The sequence below is a fragment of the Danio rerio genome, chromosome 4, assembly GCF_049306965.1.
Source record: "Danio rerio strain Tuebingen ecotype United States chromosome 4, GRCz12tu, whole genome shotgun sequence".
Classification (NCBI taxonomy): domain Eukaryota; kingdom Metazoa; phylum Chordata; class Actinopteri; order Cypriniformes; family Danionidae; genus Danio; species Danio rerio.
In genome coordinates this window covers 10,122,909-10,143,010 of record NC_133179.1, presented here as the reverse complement: position 1 = coordinate 10,143,010, position 20,102 = coordinate 10,122,909, and the positions used below count along the sequence as shown (strand labels likewise).

The 20,102-nt window shown below is 35.6% G+C and overlaps 1 protein-coding gene across 35 annotated transcripts in view; it reads left to right on the top strand.

The window, feature by feature from the left end:
* The window catches only part of shank3b (SH3 and multiple ankyrin repeat domains 3b), a 33,343-nt gene that overhangs the window by 7,715 nt on the left and 5,526 nt on the right, over nucleotides 1–20,102 (top strand). For 14 of the 35 annotated variants that reach the window (XR_012401900.1, XR_012401898.1, XR_012401899.1 and 11 more), the window contains exons 3-21: nucleotides 2,241–2,444; nucleotides 2,549–2,620; nucleotides 4,208–4,316; nucleotides 5,411–5,562; nucleotides 5,688–5,855; nucleotides 6,022–6,138; nucleotides 8,682–8,759; nucleotides 8,845–8,911; nucleotides 13,346–13,598; nucleotides 15,010–15,173; nucleotides 15,941–16,054; nucleotides 16,456–16,531; nucleotides 16,761–16,843; nucleotides 16,927–17,051; nucleotides 17,669–17,804; nucleotides 18,393–18,473; nucleotides 18,772–18,792; nucleotides 19,237–19,373; nucleotides 19,857–19,959. Coding sequence is in view for 25 of the 35 variants with exons in the window: in XM_073947042.1 (XP_073803143.1) it covers nucleotides 2,241–2,444; nucleotides 2,549–2,620; nucleotides 4,208–4,316; nucleotides 5,411–5,562; nucleotides 5,688–5,855; nucleotides 6,022–6,138; nucleotides 8,682–8,759; nucleotides 8,845–8,911; nucleotides 13,346–13,598; nucleotides 15,010–15,173; nucleotides 15,941–16,054; nucleotides 16,456–16,531; nucleotides 16,761–16,843; nucleotides 16,927–17,051; nucleotides 17,669–17,804; nucleotides 18,393–18,473; nucleotides 18,772–18,792; nucleotides 19,237–19,373; nucleotides 19,857–19,959 (2,260 nt within the window). In the remaining 10 variants the exon portion in view is untranslated. Of the gene's footprint in view, nucleotides 1–2,240; nucleotides 2,445–2,548; nucleotides 2,621–4,207; nucleotides 4,317–5,410; nucleotides 5,563–5,687; nucleotides 5,856–6,021; nucleotides 6,139–8,681; nucleotides 8,760–8,844; nucleotides 8,912–13,345; nucleotides 13,599–15,009; nucleotides 15,174–15,940; nucleotides 16,055–16,455; nucleotides 16,532–16,760; nucleotides 16,844–16,926; nucleotides 17,052–17,668; nucleotides 17,805–18,392; nucleotides 18,474–18,771; nucleotides 18,793–19,236; nucleotides 19,374–19,856; nucleotides 19,960–20,102 lie in introns of those variants that run through there. The other 21 variants (XR_012401903.1, XR_012401904.1, XR_012401901.1 and 18 more) reach the window with 5 other exon arrangements.

Genomic DNA, 20,102 nt, shown 5'->3' with positions numbered 1-20,102 from the left:
TACATAATCCATCCAAACACAATACTGCATGCAAACATAACGTGTTGTTTTTCCAATATCCAGCATAATGCTTTCTGTCAGCAGTTTTGAACTTTGAAGCTGAGTTTGGTATTTTTGTAATTTGCTGGGTTCAAATCATGGAAACCTGCAAAAGTAAAAGGTTTTATTAACTTGCTAACCACTGTATTTGACTCTTGGTCATACTGAACATTTTTGAACTCCTTTTAGTGTGTTTTAGTTGCTGTTTAAGCATCCTCAAAGTTACTAAGTTCACCCCAAAGTTATTCTCTATGCACCATTTCAAAACTCTTTAGTCCTTTTCATTCAGGAATGTATTTGTCACAACATCCTAATTTCAACTAATTAGTTGAATTGGGTTAAAGGGATAGTTCACCCCCTAAAAAATGTGCTCACTATTTACTCACACGCTGGCATTTATTTTATTTCATTTGCTCAAAATGTTCTCCTTTTATTACAAGTGTTGCTGGAGTTTTCTATTCTCAATATTTACTCACACTTAAGTGGTTTTAAACCTTTATGAGTTTCTTAATTCAGTTGAACACACTATAGGAAATAATATTCAGAAAAATGTTAGAAACCTGTAACTATTGATTTCCATAGTAGGAAAAACAAATACTATAGTTACAGGTATTATCCTGCATTTTTCACAATATCTTCTTTTGTGTTCAACCGAAGAAACTTGAAAAGTGAAGGATGAGTAAATGATGATAGAATTTAGAATTTTGTGTGAACTATTGCTTTAATAAAAAGTTGCCTTCTGGAAAGGGGGCAGGGAGAAGCAGCTAATTTGCATTTAAAGAGAAACACCATTTTTTTCCACTCCAATATGGGGCATTCACAGCGTAATTTAATTAAAGGTGCTGTATGCAAGTTTTGACTTTTCTAAAGCATATAAATACCACAATATCAAAAATCAATTTCAGCACCTTGGGTTGCCTTGCTGGAAAAGCCCATATTTTATTAATTCATTCCGAAAATGTGACCTCCGGTGGACAGTAGCAGACTCTGAAATGAGACGCAGATTCAGAGATCCACATGAGATTATTAATTAGTAAATAATATAAATATTACAAATGTAAGCATTAGATGAGCAGGTTACATTGTAAGTCTGTGTCCTAACAACACACTACGTGACAAGATTTGCAGCAGACGAAACACGACAGCCAAATACAGCAATTCAGAAGCACAGAATATGCACACTCACAAAATATTACATATTAAACTTCTTTAACATTATTAAATGTACAAACTGAATCACTGATAGTTGTTGGCTTGCGTGGTTCAGCTCAATTTCAAACGGTGTATTCTATATTCAAGAGGTGAACTACCTGCTGCTGCTTTCAGTAGTCTGGCAAAAAATGTAATGTAAAATGGCTTTCAAACTCACATTGTTGTAAAGCACATGAGGTGTACCTCAGGTGATCATTGTCAGTTTTCTGTTGTTCAGCAGCAAGAAATCGAAGCCATTTCTAATATATCAATTTGAGGTGTTGGTTAGAACAAAAACTGCTTTTAATATGGAAAATATTCCTTCTATCGCATGTTGTTGCTTTTGTTCAGGACACAATTTAAAATTAGCCTTTAGGCTTGATAGTCAGGCTCGTTCCTGTTGGTCCTCAATCTGGCAACCTGTGCTTGCGTGTGTTTTGATCCAGGAATGCAATACCTAGTTCAACCACTGGGCGTCAAACTTGCATACTGCACCTTTAAAAAAAGTCAGTCAGGTATTACAAGCTAATAATACACAACCAGAATCTTACATTACATCTTGCAAAAAGGGCATAAAAGGATGCTCAAAAGAGGTCAAGAGTTCAGCACATCCTCACTGACTAATGATACTTAATATCTGTGAACAAATAGCACAGGCTTTGATTTCTTGATCTCAAGCAAAGTCTAAGCCTGCTGTGTTTAAAGGAAATATTAAAGGGAGAGATTCGATTTTATAGATCTGAACTAATTGCTGCAGTAAACATTGTGGCATTTAAGGACACTTGATGGATTTAAATTGCACATTAATAATTAAGCGTACTTGGCCTAGTCAGAACTATTATGCGCTGCAGTCGTTCTATACTCATGCCTCAGTATTTGTTTACACGCTGGACTAAAACCTGCTTTTCCCATATGTCATCCCATCTATGATTTTGCGTCCTGTGTGTGAATGTCCCCCGCTAAAATGTATATATAAATGTTGTAAGAGTCTGTACTATGTGTGTTTCCAGAAATGCCTGCGATTGGACCTTGAGGCTCCAGTGTGGGTTTGTAAGCAGCGAGTACTGGTCACTCTGACACAAAGCCTGACCGATGTGCTTAACTATGGCCTCTACCTCCCTGCCTTTAATGGGCGTGCCGGAAAGTTCCTCGATGAGGAGAGATTGCTCAGGGAGTATCCTCTCCCTACGGTCACACCTGTACCATACCTAGAGGTGCACATACATGCTGACAGAGAGCTCTCGCTTAATACATTACTAATGCCCCATGTTGCTTGTGGTATTATCATTTACCTCTTAATTCATTTGTGTGACTTCAGTTCCGTTACAAGAGGCGTGTTTACACTCAGAGCCATGTAGATGACAAGCAACTGGCCAAATTGCACACTAAGGTAATGTTTAACATTCATGTGCACTACCATTATATAGTTAGGAGTTAGACAGATTTTTTTTTTTCAGCAAAGATGCCTTAGATTGTGCAGAGTTTACATTTATAATACTACTAAAAATTATATTTTAAATAAATAGTAAGCAATAAATAGTCACAGCATATTTTGAACAATATAAAAATGTAATAATTATAAGAAATGTTTGAGCAAATCAGCATATTAGAATAATTGCTGGAATGACGCTGAAGATGGAACTATGTTGGAATATAAATTGTAATTTGTTTAATTTAATGTGCAGTCCTATATTTTACAATATTACAGTTTTTACAATATTTTGGATTTAAAAAAATCAGCTTATTTAAAAAAATGTACACCCGTCTCAACATTTTGAAGAATATAAAAACATAATGATAATAAAAATAATGTTCAAATCAGCATATTAGAATAATCGCTATCATGATGCTGAGGATGCAACAATTAATTAAATAGATAATGTGTTTTGTTTAATTTAACAAGCAGTTCTATATGTACAATGTGACAATCTCAACAGTGTGTTTTAGAATAAAAATGCTGCTTGGTGAGCATGAGACTTATTTTTTTTTAAATGTTTACCAATCATAAAATTTTGAATATAAACATTCTTCCATTTGAAAAGTTGTGTCACTTCAGAGGCTGCATATTTTAAATGATCTGAAGGCAAAGCAAGGTTTACAGAAGCTAGAAATATATTTCCTTTGATCCATACATACAACATGTAAACTGTCTATACAATCACTTTTTAGTAAGACATGTCATACTCATTTTGTTTTTTAACATGTGTTTGAAATCCAAGTAAAATAAACCTAATTCATACATTCAATCAGAGTTTCTTTTCAAAACGTCCTACCGTTATCAGAGCGCAATGAATCTTGGGATGTTTAAGGTTGCAAACCTGGGAAATGAGGGACGCTTTTTGAGGCTGCATTTGAAAAAGCCTTCAATTTTTTTTTAACTGAGACAGCCTTCGTCACGCCGTGATGACGCATCACCCTTCGAATGCATCCTTCGGAGGATGCAGCCTCTGAAATGAGACACAGCTAAAGTGTTTTTATAATGTTATTCAAAACACTGTGCTGTAAGCTAGTTGTTTTATTTTATTTTTTTGGTTCAGATAAAAATCGTGACTTGGGCCTATGCTTCTATTTACTTAGCCACATGGAGAAGAAAAAAAAACACTCTTTGTCTGTGAATCATTTTGTGCATGTTTGCCGGCATGTCTTTAGAGGATGGGTTTGGAAGAGAGGGCATGTGGTTCAGGCTAGTAAAAGAATTTGAATGGCTTACAGCACCCTTAAAACAACCATAACCTATACAGTTCAGTTGCATTCATCTTTTCCCCTTCAAGTCAACTTAAAGTCCAAGGTTTCTTGCAGCAAAAAACAAAAAAACTAAATTTAGTTTTGCATGATTATTTTCGGACTCCACTACATCTTTTTAAAAGAGTAAATAATACAATTTAATATCCATAACCAATGACAAGTGTTTAATATTACTTTACTTGCAGCGATAGATTATTATGCTCATCCTTTTTACCATTTTCTTTGCTGCCAGGCAAATTTAAAGAAGTTTATGGAGTATGTTCAGCAGAGGTGTGTGGATAAGGTCTGCCGGTTCCTGGAAAAAGGGCTGGACCCCAACTTTCATGATAGTGACAGCGGAGGTGAGTGCTAGATTTATTTTAAATGCTTCATGTGGGAAAATAGTTTCCAAAAGTCAGTTTACTTACCAAAAAAACGTTTTTGTAACTCATTTTGGGACCTGTGTTGATAGTAGATTAGTTTAAATCTTATTATGATTGGCTGGTCTTTATTTAGTAAATCAGGCCCTTTATCTGATTTAGACTTTAGTCTGCTTTAGTCTCTGTTTCCTGTGCTTATTAAACAGAACCAGTTCAATGAAATAATCAGTCTGAAAAAAATAAAATAATAATAATCAGAATCTTTTTTTTACAGTCTGGAAATAACCCAGCGGGCACCTTGATGTCAAAACGACATAAATAAAATAAAAAAAAACACATCAAACATGTAAACCGATCTGATGTCAATTGACTAACTTGATGTCAAAACAACATCAAATTGACTGTCCTCTAATCAATTTTGTTGTGTTTTTGAACACTAATGCTAGATGCCAATTTAATGTTGACATCAAGGTAGTTCACTTGCACTGTAGAGATGCAAAATCCAGTGTAAATCTGTCTTCTGTAATTGAAGCTTTCCGATAAATAAATATTTTTTTAAATTATAATACTTTTTGTGTCATTATTTTGGTGGTCAAAGGGCATCAATGCTTGGATGTCACATTGATGCATTTACGATGTGTTTTTTTGATGTTGTTTAAACATCAAGGTGCCTGCTGGGAAGCAACACAAACATTCTGCAAAACATCTCATTTTGCACTTTCCATGATCAAGTTCCGGAGAATGTTTGCTCTCAATAATTTATCAAATGAACAACAGGATGGAAGAAAAGCAAAGGTTTCAGACGTGATCCTTCATCAGTGTCTTTCCATGAACAAACAAAATAATAAAGAGTTGGAACAGCATAAACAAACAATGACCAGTGAACTATTCCTTTTAAGTTTGCCTTCATTAACATTTGGGCTACTTTAATGAATGTAAATCAAGAACAATGCTAATCAGCCAAGAGCATTCGACAAAATGAGCCAATCATGCATTCGCTGAAGCTGATTTGACATTTAGCATTTTTAATCATCTCGGCATGCGTGTGTGTGTATGTGTGTGTGTGATGTTTCCAGAATCTCCTCTCACTCTCGTGGCCCAGCTGGACACTTGTGCCGATCTGATTAAAGTGTTGAGAAGCGGAGGAGCCCATCTGGACTTCAGAACCAGAGACGGCTTGACGGCGCTGCACAAAGCGGCCCAAACGCACAACCATGTAGCATTGACTGTGAGTTGATGCACTTTTCCCTCCCACACGCACAATCCAAAGAAAGACTCATCCTTACACAACTCATCGCAAGCTGTTGGGAGCCTGTGCACATATGTCCGTCATATTTCGTGTGCTGTCCGCAGACATTGTTGGATCTGGGAGCGTCTCCGGACTATAAGGACAGTCGTGGGCTCACCCCGTTATATCACAGTGCCATGGTTGGGGGAGATCCTTACTGCTGCGAGCTGCTGCTTTATGATCACGCTCAGCTGGGCTACAGCGATGAGAACGGCTGGCAGGAGATCCATCAGGTAACGTTTACTTCATTTCTTTTTTCTTTTTTTTGCTTAACGCTCATTAAACGTAAAGGGAATGATTACATGAAGTTTCATTCTCCGGCGTGACTAAATATATCCTTTTTATTGTTTGCTACACCTGCAGCGGTGAGTGATCCGAGTGTGTGTTTTTGTACCATAGGCTTGTCGTCATGGAAACGTGCAGCACCTTGAGCACCTGTTATTCTATGGAGCGGAGATGAGCGCTCAGAACGCCTCAGGAAACACAGCACTACACCTGTGTGCCCTCTACAACCAGGTTTACACACCCACAAACACACACACACATGGGCAGACTCTCCATACTTAAAGGGAATTTCATCTTCAAAAAGGCCATTTACTCACACTCAAGTGCTTCTAAACTTCTATGAATTCATTTTTTTTCTGTTGAACACAAAACAAGTTATTCTGACGATTTAAAAAAAAAAAAAAAAAAGCTACTGAGATCCATAGCAGGAACAAAACAAATCTACAGAACTTTATAGCTGTTTTTCCTCCAACATTCTTCAGACTATCTTCTTTTGTGTTCATCAGAAGAAAGAAACTCAAACAGCAAAAGTAAGTCCAAGGCACTCCAAAGATGTGTAAAAAATATTACAAAGCCTTACAAAGCCAGCACAGTTTTAAGGAATAGCCAAGTGAAAAAGAGGATTTTAATATTTTTTCAACATTTTTCAAGCACCTTGGACTTACTTTTGCTGTTTATTCTGATGACTCAAAGAGCACCGACACTTGAATTAAGCTATCCCTGAGCACTTTATGTTCCATTTTGAAACTCAAACAGGTTTGGAACAAGTGGAAGATGATTAAATGATGACAGAATTTTCATTATTTTGGTGAACTATCCCTTTAAATCGACAACAAAAATATTACGAATGCTCAGGATGGCAAGTTTTTTAAAAATGCAATAAGCATTTTTAGTGCAGTTTGTGCAATTTTGTTGATCGTATTCAATATGAGGATGACCTTCTGCTTTGTAAAATATCAACTATATAGAAAATTATATCCCATATTGCAATGCACATAATTTGTACCTCTGTCTGCACTTAACATCATCATGACTCATTTTAGCACAATTGCATGAAGTATTTCAATATCAGTCAGACTAAGTGTAAGTTTACATTACAACTATATACTAAAAACCTACAAATTTCTAAAACATATTTCCAGTACAGATGACTATAGTCAAAACAATCTCTGCTCTAACAGATGCATGAAAATAATAAAAAATGCTGTATGACAGAAGACAACATTATCATTAAAGAAACACTAGTACTACTATTTGATTGAGAAAACACGGTCCTGTAGATCAAAATTGTTTGGGTTATCAGAACTAAATATTAGGTTAGATTTAGGGTATGACGTCAGGTGACCAAAATTCAATGTCTATCCAGCATCTGAGGACAACGTTATTTTGACGTCCACTACTGACATCAAATAATGTTGATATTTGGTTGATATAGGTTGTGTTGGAAAGTGACCAAAAAGTGACCACTGTTATATTGACGTCAAACACTGACATTTATTTGTCAGGTATGGCAACCAAAATCCAACGTCTGATATACATCATAGTGGTAATGTGCACACAATGTCAAGCTGGAACATTATTAGATGGTGATATTTAGATGATTTTACGATGGAAGTTGGACATTGACGTCGGCCTGACGCTAGGTTATGATGTCAACCAGATTTTCATTTTCAAAAAAATGCGATGTTGCCATGACGTTGGGGTTCATTAATCTGACGTCATGTTGACGTCCAGTGCGTGCTGGTTAGTCACACATAGGATGTCACTGGTTTCACAAATTTGTGGTTTTGTAGTTTACCCTAGGGCTGCACAATATATCGTTTAATCATCGATTTCGCAATGTGCTTATCTGCAATAGTGACATTGCAAGATACGTAATGTTGAATCTGAAATATATTTGACCAGGAGCCACAGTACACATGTTATTTGTAGAGTTTGCATGTGTTTTTAAGGCATGTGACTGAGCATTTCAAGAAAGTTTAGAATATTTGAGCACAAAAATTATTGTGTTTGGAGGTGTCACAAAGATTCATTTAGTTTAATCATATATTTATAGAGAATAAATACGATTTATGCAACAAAACACATTTAAAAGTGAAAACAAGACTATTTTACCACATTTGCAGATAATTTAGCTTGTTTTAAGCGCAAAAACTATTAATAAAAAAAATTAATTAATTTACTTGATCTAAGAATTTGTAAATATTTGGACTATAAACAGGACAAAGCAAAGAAAGAAAAGCATTTTTTTGCATTGTAATTATTCCATTTTTGTACCTAATTACTATTAGACTCTCCAGAAGACAAATCAAGCTATTCAAACCATCCTTTCATATCACAATATTATCACAGAAAAATAAAACTATCATCCCTAGTTTACACAGATATAATTACATTAACATTGTCATCAAAAGTTTGCATTTTCAGGTGCTTAAAACAAAGTTTTATTAAAAAAAAAATTGTGTTTATTTGGTTAGTAATCCACCCATTTACACTATTTTGCACCATTCATGTCAATTTGCAGAGAAAACTAATTATTAATTGATTTCATAACTGGCCAATTTCTGTTTCACTTAAGTAGATAAACTCAGTATACAGTACCTAACAGTACGCCATAAGCTAGGACTTTGCTGCAACTGTACTGTATATAGTTATTAAACTCAGCTGGAAATCAAATCATATACGAAACCTACACGTTTGCACAGTGCTATAACTATAACCTCCTCTCATTTTTTCCTCTGCTGTTTCTTTTGTTTTTTTTTTCATATCTACAGGAAGGCTGTGCTAGAGTTCTCCTATTTCGAGGAGCAAATAAAGAAATCAAAAACTACAACAACCAAACAGCATTTCAGGTAGCGCGTCTCAAGGCCCAGCACTTGCTCTTTTACGATTCCTCAAAATAAACGCTCAACATATTGTACACTTTGTTTCTGGCAGGTTGCTATCATCGCAGGGAACTTTGACTTGGCAGAAATCATAAAGATCCATAAAACCTCAGATGTTGGTGAGTTTGAACCACTTGAGGCTTCAGGCATTGAAAATCTTGGGTCTATTTTAATCTGCACAGCAACACAACACCATTACATGCTTTAGCGGGCTAGACTGTTCACTCTGATTTAAATCCATTACTAGGTATCACTTCAGATAAAGCCTTAATTTATTATTTAATCTAGTGGATGTGGCACAAGTGCTCCTTTCAGAGTAGTAAAAGCAGAAATGACAGCATTTTATTACATCAAGCTGCATGGATCTTGTAACTTCATCATAGTGTGCAACACACAAAAACCATAAAAGGATAATAGCATAGTTTTGTTAAATTTCAGACAGTCAATCTAGATTTCTAATTTAAGAATAAGTGATGCAAACTCTGTCATAGCAGTGTATGTGGGCTAATCTCTCTATGATTTGTGTGTGTTTCTCTTTGTAAATCTCAGTCATGCTCTGTGTGATGTAATCTGTGAGTCATCTGTTTGTAATTTCAGTGTAATCTGAGTGTGTTTCATGTGCTGATCATCTCATCCGTTTGGTCTTCATGATGTATTTGAGCCACTCATCATTGCAACTTCTTCCTCACACCCACTTTGTGTGTGTGTGTCTGTGTTTATTTGAAGTTTTTGCAGTTTTATTTTAACCCCACATGTTGTGGTTCTGTACACCTGCAGCATTGATTTTTATCTAGATACTAAATTAGATCTTTAAAGAGGTCACATCATCCATTTTGTTCAGTATAGTAAAACCTGCTGAATAATAAGAATGAAAGCATCCTTCCTAATCAATAAAGCGTTTCAAGAGGTCACACTTAGCTGATGATTGATTATAAAGCTTGTTTGGCACGCTATCCCGGGAGAGAGCCCTGAGTTCATAAGATCCTCGAGCCTGGGGCCCAACTTTTTGGAAGGCAAGAGGGGAGTTTGAGCTTAGGTAGATCTCAAGAACTCTCCTGCTGTAGTAGCTAATGAACAGATAGTGATTGCTCGTAAGAGATAACTACTTACAAGGAGAATGTCTATAGTGCTGAATTGGCTGGGTGTCTATAGTGCTTAATTTAAGTCGCATGTTATTGGACGGTGGGATGAAACCGGGGAACCCGGGAAAACCCACGTGAGCACAGGGAGAACATGTAAAACCTGCACAGAAACGTCGACTGGCTTGGTAAGGACTAAAACCAGTGACATTCTTGCTGTGAGGCAACAGTGCTAACCACTGGGCCACCGTGCCACTCATCTAGGAAAGAGGAGGAGTAGGGGTGGAAGGGGATATTCTTTACAACAAAGATGGCTGTTATATGGAACTTAGGGTATTTATAGTGGCTTAGGAATCATCTGATTGGTGAATCATAAATTGAATAATGCGGGACCAGCCGCAAGCAATCATAAGCACAAGATCCTCTTGAAATTAGATTAGACATTAACTTCACTTATTGAAACAGATCCGCAATTTAGATTAATCCATTAAGTGATAGTTCACAATTTACTCTCATGTGGTTTTAACCCTTTTGAGTTTCTTTCTTTAGTTAAACACAAAGGAAGATATTTAGAAAAATGCTGGTTTCTTGCATCCATTGACTTCCATGGTAGGGGAAAAATAATATGGAAGTCAATGAGTGCAAGAAACTAGCATTCTTTTAAATATCTTCAGAAAAAAATATAACAGAAGAAAAAACTCAAATAAATTGGTTTTGTAATTTTTGAACTTTGCCTTTCAAGAGTTCACTGTGAGCAGGGCGAGAGGGGAGTTTAAGCTCAGTTAGATCTCGATGAATTTGTTAATGGCAAATGACAGATTATAGGGATAGCTACTGCTTACTAAGAGCTTGTCTATAGTGCCAATTTGCTATGGTCAATTATCACATGTTTTGGAAGTGAGAGGAAACCGGAGAACCTGGGGGAAATGAACGCAAACATGGGGAGAACATGCAAACTCCGCAGAGAAACGTTGACTGGTCCAGTAAGGATTTTTAACCAGTGACATTCTGTCTGTGAGGCAACAATGCTAATCACTGGGCCGCCATGTCACCCAATTTAGAAAATGAGGGAGGAGTAAAGGTGGAAGGGGGTACTCTTTAAGACGAAGATACTGATGTAAGAAGCTCTGATTATTTCTAGTGAGTTAGGAATCATCTGATGGTGAATCATGTGTTGGTTTGCTAATGCGGGACCAGCCATGGACAATCATAATCAAGTGCTCCTCACGAAATTGCTTTAGAATTAAACTTCACTTAATGAGACAATTTTTCTTAAGATTTCCATAAGAAAGTTGTTATATTTTTCATTCAGAATTCCTCATATTTTTCATAAAATTTCCTTATTTCCTTATGAAATATCTTTGATCATTTGTATCGATTTGATCCAACAAAACTTCATATTAACTGCATATTTTCTGTTGTTTTCAACAGAAGAAAGAAGAAACTCAAATAAATTGGTTTTGAGTAAATGATGAAAAATCTGTATATTTGGTGAACTATCCCTTTAATAATTTTTCATTAGATTTCCTTGTATAGCCTGTAAGATATATGTGAAAATAAGAATAATATTCTTATAGTGAATTTTTCAAGACTTCTTCTACATAAGTGCTTGTTTTTCACCTGTTGTGATAGTTGTGCATGAGTCACTTAGTTGTCAACCGTCACTCCATTCTCAACAATATTTCATATTTGACATTACATATTTATATTTCTCAGCTACAGATATACTTAGAGCATGCTGGGAAACCAAGAACGTACCATACTTAAATTTAGCAAAGAAAAAAAAAACAATATGCAGGGACAAAAACAGCAACTAACTCACAACTATCACAAACTGACACTGACAAAATCACTGTTATTTATTTGATTGATGAGACCTCTTTATATTTACATCCATAAAGCGTGAACCATTAAAAACATGCAGCCTTTAATGTTTTTCAAAATGACCCCTATATTTCAATTCAAATTAATTGAATGTATTACAAAAGCTTAAACGGCAGCCGTTCTTACACCGGGATTCACAGATGAGGTGCTAGGTTTCCCATTATGAGTGACTGGTCTCCATCTCAGCCTGATAAAGTTTAATCTGTTCTGCTAGTCCGTTTCTTCATGATAGTCTTGAACACATCCATGCCAGCCTCCTGGAGAGTTTCCTGATCCATTCGACAGGCGAAAATGGGTTTTATTCACAACTGATAGGATTCTTCAGGAATCCATTACAGAGGGCACTCTGGTCTAGTGGGTCATTTAATGTTGCTGAGGTTTTTTGATAACTTTCCTGGTAAATGGCATTGCACTATTTGAACATTAAAATGCTTTCTTCTTTTCTAAATTCTGATTGAGTTCACTCACATCTATGAGCACCTGTATCGATTTGATCCAACAAAACTGCATATTAAACGCTCACTCACTCACTATCCTTCTGATTTATCAGGGGTCACCACAGCGGAATGACTCACCAATTACTCTAGCATGTGTTTTACACGCGGATACCCCTCTAGCCACAACCCAGCAATGAGAAATTGCATACTAAACAATTGGATAAAAAAATTGATAAATAGTGCAACTGTACTGCGGGTGTACGCCATCATTTCCATTCTCTTCCTGTATTGTCCTATCATAGTAAATGCAAAATTAAATCTTAAATTTTTTTTTTAAATGACTGCAGTTTTCAAATGGCTCTTGGTTTAATGATGTAAATATATATATAAAAGATACATCTATCTAAATAAATCTTATTTTCAGTAGTAAGAGCCAAACTACAGTCCAAAGTACTTATTTCTTTTTTCATAATTGGTATGTGTGTGTGTGTGTGTGGTATTAATCGTTTGTCACGTGCATGTCTGTTATCTCCCACAAATTTACATGGTTTTATATTACAAGCATGGAGATTTTCCTAGATTTTTATCATTGGTTTAGAATATTACAACAGTAGGTCCCAGTTAATATTGGGTGTCTTTAACTACAATGTAGTTGCAAAAAATGTAATTGTTAGGTGCAATGCACTTATTGTGCTTTTGTTGTACTCCCCTTTTGTTGCAAGTGAGGTGGGATGTGGTTAAGGTTAGTGACAGTTTAATTACAGGTGTTATCCCAGGAATGTACTCAAATATGCGCACAATAATTGCATTGTATCAAACGATTAATTTAAATGTTAATACATGGTACTTAAAGACAGTTCATATAAAGTGGGTCCCAACATTATAGTAATATACACTGAAAGAATGTATACATTGGATTTATTCAATTTTTTAGAGTAAGTGCTTGCAAACAATTTATATGAGCTGGTTTAAACAAAACAAATTAATTAATTAATTTATTTATTTATTTTTGTTTACATTCAGTCCATTTCAGATGTTTGCAACCACCTACGTTCAAAAATATAGTAAATCAAATGAATCATTTTTTCAGTGTAGCTCTGTGCGTTTTTTATGTTGTGGTGTGCATAACTATGTCCCTGTCTTCCTATAAAAGTGCCTTTCAGGGAGACCCCTTCTTATTCGTCCCGGCGGCGTGCGGTTTGTGTGTCTCCACGTCGCTCTCTGATGCGATCGGCCAGTGATAACGCTCTGGATGAGACTTTAACGGCTCCCTCTCCAGCCCCCTCCCTGCGCAGCCTGCCGCCTCTGGAGCCTGACGACACGGTCCCGTCTCAGCGGAGCCCGCAGGCTGCTCACACACATACACGCAGCCTCAGGAGACACACACGCTCTGGAGGACACCTCAGGTGACGAGAGATGCTTCTCCAATACTATTTGTGTACAATGAAAAATAAATGATTCGTTACATTTACTACATTTTTTAAGGTAATTAATTGTTGCAAACAATTTATATGGGCTGAATTTAAACAAACAAATTAAATCTAGTAATGTTCAACTTCATATTTTTTAAATTTAGCCCATATAAACTGTTTGCAACCACTTACCTGAAAATTAAAATGTAGTAAATCCAAATTAATAGTTTTTTCAGTGGCACATCGTGCTTTTCTGTTAAATCCAAGCTCATTTGAATGCAACTTCCAGAATAAATCGGTTTCATTTAGCCTATTCTTATTTAATGTTTTGGTTTTAATTTAAACGGAATGGATTAGATCATGCATAACCTTTTTACTGTGTAATAAATGCATTATGATCAAAGTTTAATACCAAAACTGATCATTTAGGTGGAAATTGTGGAACAGCGTTCATTTAGTATCACTCTGGTAAATTTGTATTAATAGTTTTAATTAGTTTTTACTTACATATTATAACTGGTCATTGTAATTATAATCTTAAATATGATAATAAGTAATAATAATGTTAATACTTTAAATACAGGTGCATTAATATGCATTAATTCATGGTTGATATACACTTATAATCTCAAGTTACTGTATATGTACTATAATATAATTTATATTAACATACTGTGATTTTATTACTGTTATAACTATTATTATAATTAGTTAAAACGTCACGTAAAGTCATCAAGTTAAGTCATAATGATATCTTTGCAAACCATATGCAAATGACTGACTTATTAAAACAAACATTGAAATATTTCTCTAATATTATGTCATTATGTTATATTATGTCTAATAAGATCTCTGACATTCGATGTTGACAAAGTCAAAATTCAGGTAAAGTCATCAAAGTTCAGTAATACTGATATCTTTGCAAATCAGAAGCAAATGATTGACTTAATACAGCAAACGTTTCAATAATAGCATAGCTCTATAATATTTCGAACATTAGATGTTATCAGAACATAATATTAAAGACAAAAGAGATATAATATCTGTAAAATTATTATGATTATGATTCTGTCAACCTTCGGCACAGATGCACACCATTCAGTTGATCACATTAACCAGCACTTGACACGTATAAATATCCAGCCACCTCACCATCTTAAGAGGTTTTCTGGCATCCCTCCTCCACCCCTAAATCTCCTCACCCTTATTCTAGTCTATCCATTATATAAATAAGGTATGTGAGGAGAGTTCTCCAGGTTTGGGCTATAATGTATATTCCATACTCCCTCCTTGAAGACAGCACGCCAAAATTCATCAATTAAGATTAGATGTAAGGGTGAACTCGTAAAAATAATGTTTGATTACCTGACATTGACCTCATGGCTGGTTGTTAATGTGTCCGCAGCCCTGGCAGTCCTGTACAGAGAGAGCCGAGCCCTCCTGCGGTGCCTCGAGGGCCCAAGCGGCGGCTGTACAGTGCAGTGCCCGGGCGAACCTTCATCGCCATCAACTCCCACACTCCACAGGGCGAGGGTGAGATCACACTCAACCGAGGAGAGAGGGTCAAAGGTCAGTCAGTCAGCCTCTCTGTGGGACAAGAGGCAATAAGGTCACATTACATTCATGCTGCAATCAGTCACATTCTGAATGAGAGTTTCATCTAATACTTAAACCCTGTCGACTTTCAAGAGTTAAACAATATGAACGTTCTCCTTTCTAATGACTTTAATTGCTGACAACATTTAGTTGTTAATATACATGCATAAAGGAGAATTCTGTATTTCTTCCTTTTTTAACCTCCTTATGAACATTGTGGAATAATAAATGGGATAATTTATTCAATTATCACACACAAAATGTTAAAAACTATATGTTTTTCAAAGGAATTTAATGCATTGATTAGAAATTATGCATAATTTCCACTAGATTTTGTTTTCATAGCTCATATTTCACGTTTTGCACAGACACTGTTTTGCCAACTGTTTAAATTAGTGTAAGAATTGATTTTCACGCAAATGTTTGGTGGTTTAACAGGTCAAATGTTTATAAATATATAAAAGTCCTAAGATTTTAAATATTATAGTTGTTTTTACATATAAAACTGTAAAAAAATTTTGAGACTGGAACATTGGTGAAGCAATAATATTTATTAACAAAACCATTTGGTAAAGTAAATGATAAAGACTCACCAGTGATAAGCAAATGATAGTCACTCACCATTACAGTTCTACTATGATCTAAAATGAAACAACAAACAAAACTAGCTACAAAAACTAATCTGACTGTGGAAAACAATTCAAATCCAGCATTTAACAATTTGTTCATGTCTCCACTAGTGCTAAGCATCGGTGAAGGAGGATTCTGGGAAGGCTCAGTAAAAGGACGGACTGGCTGGTTTCCTGCTCACTGTGTAGAGGAAGTCCAGATGAGACAGTATGACCCACGACTTGGTCAGTGCACACACACATGCATTCAGAATAGAGCTGCACATCGATGTAGGGTCAGAAAACCCTTAAGCACTGTTTATTTCATCTGTGCTCTATTATATTTATCTATGCTTTAATTCAAACCCTAACCATTACTTACTTTCAGTTTGTTTATTAGATTTAATTTGCACGATTCTTTCCCCTACAAAATGATCATCATAAAGTTAATGAAGTCATCTGGTAAAATTGTATTCATATTAAAATGTATGTTGCGGAAAAATAAAATAATTGCAGATTATTTCGCAGATTATTAATGTCAGATTTTTCCAATATCCTAATTCAGAGTCTGCACAAAAGCTTAATATAAAAGTATTCTGCTGTATAACGTTCAGATATCATTGTTATTGATGTGGACTGTTTCTCAGAAACAAGAGAAGACCGCACCAAGAGACTATTCAGGCACTACACTGTTGGCTCCTACGACAACTATACCTCTTACAGGTACTGTATACACTACACAGTACATACATCGTGCTGCATATTTTGAAAACGCCATAGATCATCTAGTCTTTCTGAGAATTTCTGTGTTTTTTTTTACCATGCATACAATTAAAATTAATTGAGTAGAGTGCTACTATGTGTTTTCAATCTTGATATTTATTCTGATTATTCCAAGTGTGGGATTTTGGAAGTGCAGCACCTCTCACTATTGATTTCTGTAAATGCACAGTGATTATGTTATAGAAGAAAAAAGTGCAACGTTGCAGAAGAGAGACAGCGAAGGGTTCGGCTTTGTGCTTCGGGGAGCTAAAGGTCTGAAATGCACACATGCACATGAGAGTGAATGTAATCCTCAAACTGCGCAGATGCTATAAATAGATGTTTTTTCTTATTAGCTGAGACGCCCATAGAGGAGTTCACACCTACTCCTGCTTTTCCTGCACTGCAATACTTGGAGTCAGTGGACCTGGAGGGAGTGGCGTGGAGGGCAGGATTAAGGACAGGGGATTTCCTCATAGAGGTAAAAATGTTTAAAGAGTCAGTTTACCACCACAGAATGAAACTCAAAAACCTGCCTAAATTAAAGCCCGTTGATACTTAAATAACTCAAACAAAATAAAGCCAAGGTGAAATTAGTTTGGAGTTTGTTTCAGAAGTTTAAAGCCAGCTTAGTTAATTCTAGTGAAATTACCAAAAACCAAAATGACTTATGGCGGAGATAGGAAAAGGACATTTAATAAGATCCCTGAATAACACTAGGGGTGTTAGTTGTCTGGTTGTTGGTTTATTAATAAAAAAAGTCTAAAATTGCAATGTAATGAAAGTAGCAATACATCTTCTGTGTTAGTCATCTGAGTGAAATGTATGTACGTAGGGAAACAATGTTGCATGGGGACTTATGAATGAGATTATACTGTATAAATTGCATAAATTAGAAGATAAGTCTGTCATTTGATTAAAGTACAATTAATTTATTTTAATGAAGCATGCAAAAATGTGTCATTTACCAAAACATTTTTAAATACACTAAATTAATTTACATTTCATGTTGACTTTTTAGACTGATGAATGTTCTTGTGCATCTGCTGGGTTTCTACTTGTGTTGCATCTTTCTTTATCTCTCCCCACACCTCTCAGGTAAATGGTGTGAGCGTAGTAAAGGTGGGACATAGGCAGGTGGTATCACTGATTCGGCAAGGTGGAAGTCGGCTAGTAATGAAGGTGGTGTCTGTTACACGCAAACCTGACACTGGAGACGTTGTTCGCAAAAAAGGTTCTTACCCTCAACTCACTTTAATGCATACACAATGCAATTTTATTTAACTGGACTTAATGGAACACTCCACTTTTGTGAAAATAAGCTCATTTTAGAACTCCCCTAGATTTAAACAGTTGGTTTTCACCATTATTTAGTCCATTCTGCTGATTTGCGGGTTGGTGGGGGCATTTTTAGATCAATAAATTGGATTTGAGCATTAGCATTTTGCTTAAAAATGATTAAAGTGTTTTATTAATTTTGACTATATGGATTATTTCCAGGTGCTGCATAATAGTTGAGCCTGTTGCAACCATAATAAAGCAGCAAAGTTCCTTGATTATTACACCACAACAAGAATAGTTTCTAGCCATATAAAATAGCAACTTTTAATTTTCCATCAGCCCTAGAATGCAATATAACTACAGAAAAGTCAAGTTTTAAACAGAAAAAAATGATCAAAACTCTGCAGCGAGATGCTAATGATAATAAAATGAGCCTATTTTCAAAAATGTACAGTGTTCCTTTAAAGAACTTGAACAACTAGGGACTGCTGCAAAATGCTGCATTATAAATATTGCATTTCTTGTTCCTTCTGATAATTAGCCCCACCACCTCCCAAGAGAGACCCAAGCACCAGCCTGACCCTGCGCTCAAAAAGCATGACTGCAGAACTGGAGGAGCTGGGTAAGACAGATGCTCATACAAGCAAGCAAACAAACAAGGAAACGCACACCTTCTTGCATTACGCTAGATCTCAGATAAGTTTAAACAGCTGCTATCATTAAATTCGAGGGCACAATCAATTTTTCCAGCAACAGTCTGCATTCAAATTAAAGTCTGTTCTTTCTGTGAAAATGATACAGCTATGAAAGGGAGTGTGAGTGATTGTGCTGTGATAGCTTTGCTCATTCATTTCTAATGAAAAGTGCACACATCTATGAGCAATATCAGGAACTATAGATTTGTCCTTCTTGTCCACAAGCGTCAAGGAGAAGGAGGGGAGGTAAGATATGGAAACAGTCTCACGTCGTTGATATCATTTACTAGTTTTATATTATGGTTAGCATGTGATGTCCTGAATGGATTTGTTTAACCTTTTTTTTAGCTTGTGCTTTTTTTTGCCTGAGATTTGTATTTAAAACCCAGTAGTGTATGTGTTTGTTTTTCATTTGTGGATTTTAGAAAAACCATATGTACAGTATGTGCTTTGTGATGTATTTGTGAATATAAATGTGTTCTTACAGACAGTGTATATTATAAATATGTGTAATGTAATGTAATCTGTGTTTATATAGCACATTGTGATATACGTACGTGTGTTTTCTAGTGCATTAGGTAATTGTGTTTGGTCTTCTGTGATTTGATTTTGAGGACGGACCAGAGTGCAGCTTAAGAATGTGTATTAAGTGTTTCTGTGCATGTGTGCATCTGTGTGTATCCCTCACAGAGAAGTTGGATGAGATGTTGAGTTCGCCAAAGGAACAGGTTGTAGTGATGAGGCAGCGGCCAGTGGATTCAGACTCCAGAGCAGCCACTGTGAAACAGAGACCCACAAGTCGCCGTATCACACAGGCTGAGATCAGTGTGAGTCTGATACACATAAACATATGTCATTTAAAAATAAAAAGTTCTTTTAAATCAACATTACAAAAATCATATATACACCATTTAAATATTTTGAATATAATTATAGTTTATTATTAAAAATAGATTTACATCAAATATTCTAAAATAAAATAAATAAATAAAAAACACTAATATGCAAAGCCTTTGTTTTACAGTATATTGCAGTAGGCAATTTGTAACGTAGTGTACTACTACTAGTGTTATGCATCACCACTGTAGAACAGTAAACAAAATTGTGCCAGAAAAATCCTGGCTGCTGATCAGCTTTTGTTTATAATGCATATTGTCTTTAGGTTGGAAAATGGAATTAGCTGTGACTGCATTTTATGTGCGTTTCTTTAATACCTGATTAATCAGAAACTGTGATTTGCTTATTGTTCTGATAATATCTGAAGTTTTGCCAAAATCTGACTATGTGTGTTTTTTGTTGTTCTTTTTTAGTCTTTGTTAGAAAGGCAGGGTTTGCCAATAAGCGAATTATCTTTGGCTGTAGACAAAAGTCACATGCAGCTCCCTCGGGGGATGTCAAGAACCAAGTCATTTGGTAATGTATCAGACGGCACATGCATACACTAACATTCTCATTAAATTTCCCTTTGCATTAACTAATGACACATATATAAAAAAAAAAACGCTGTTTAAATATAATTATCAACAGCAATTTAATCCTTGTTCACAACAAGTCTC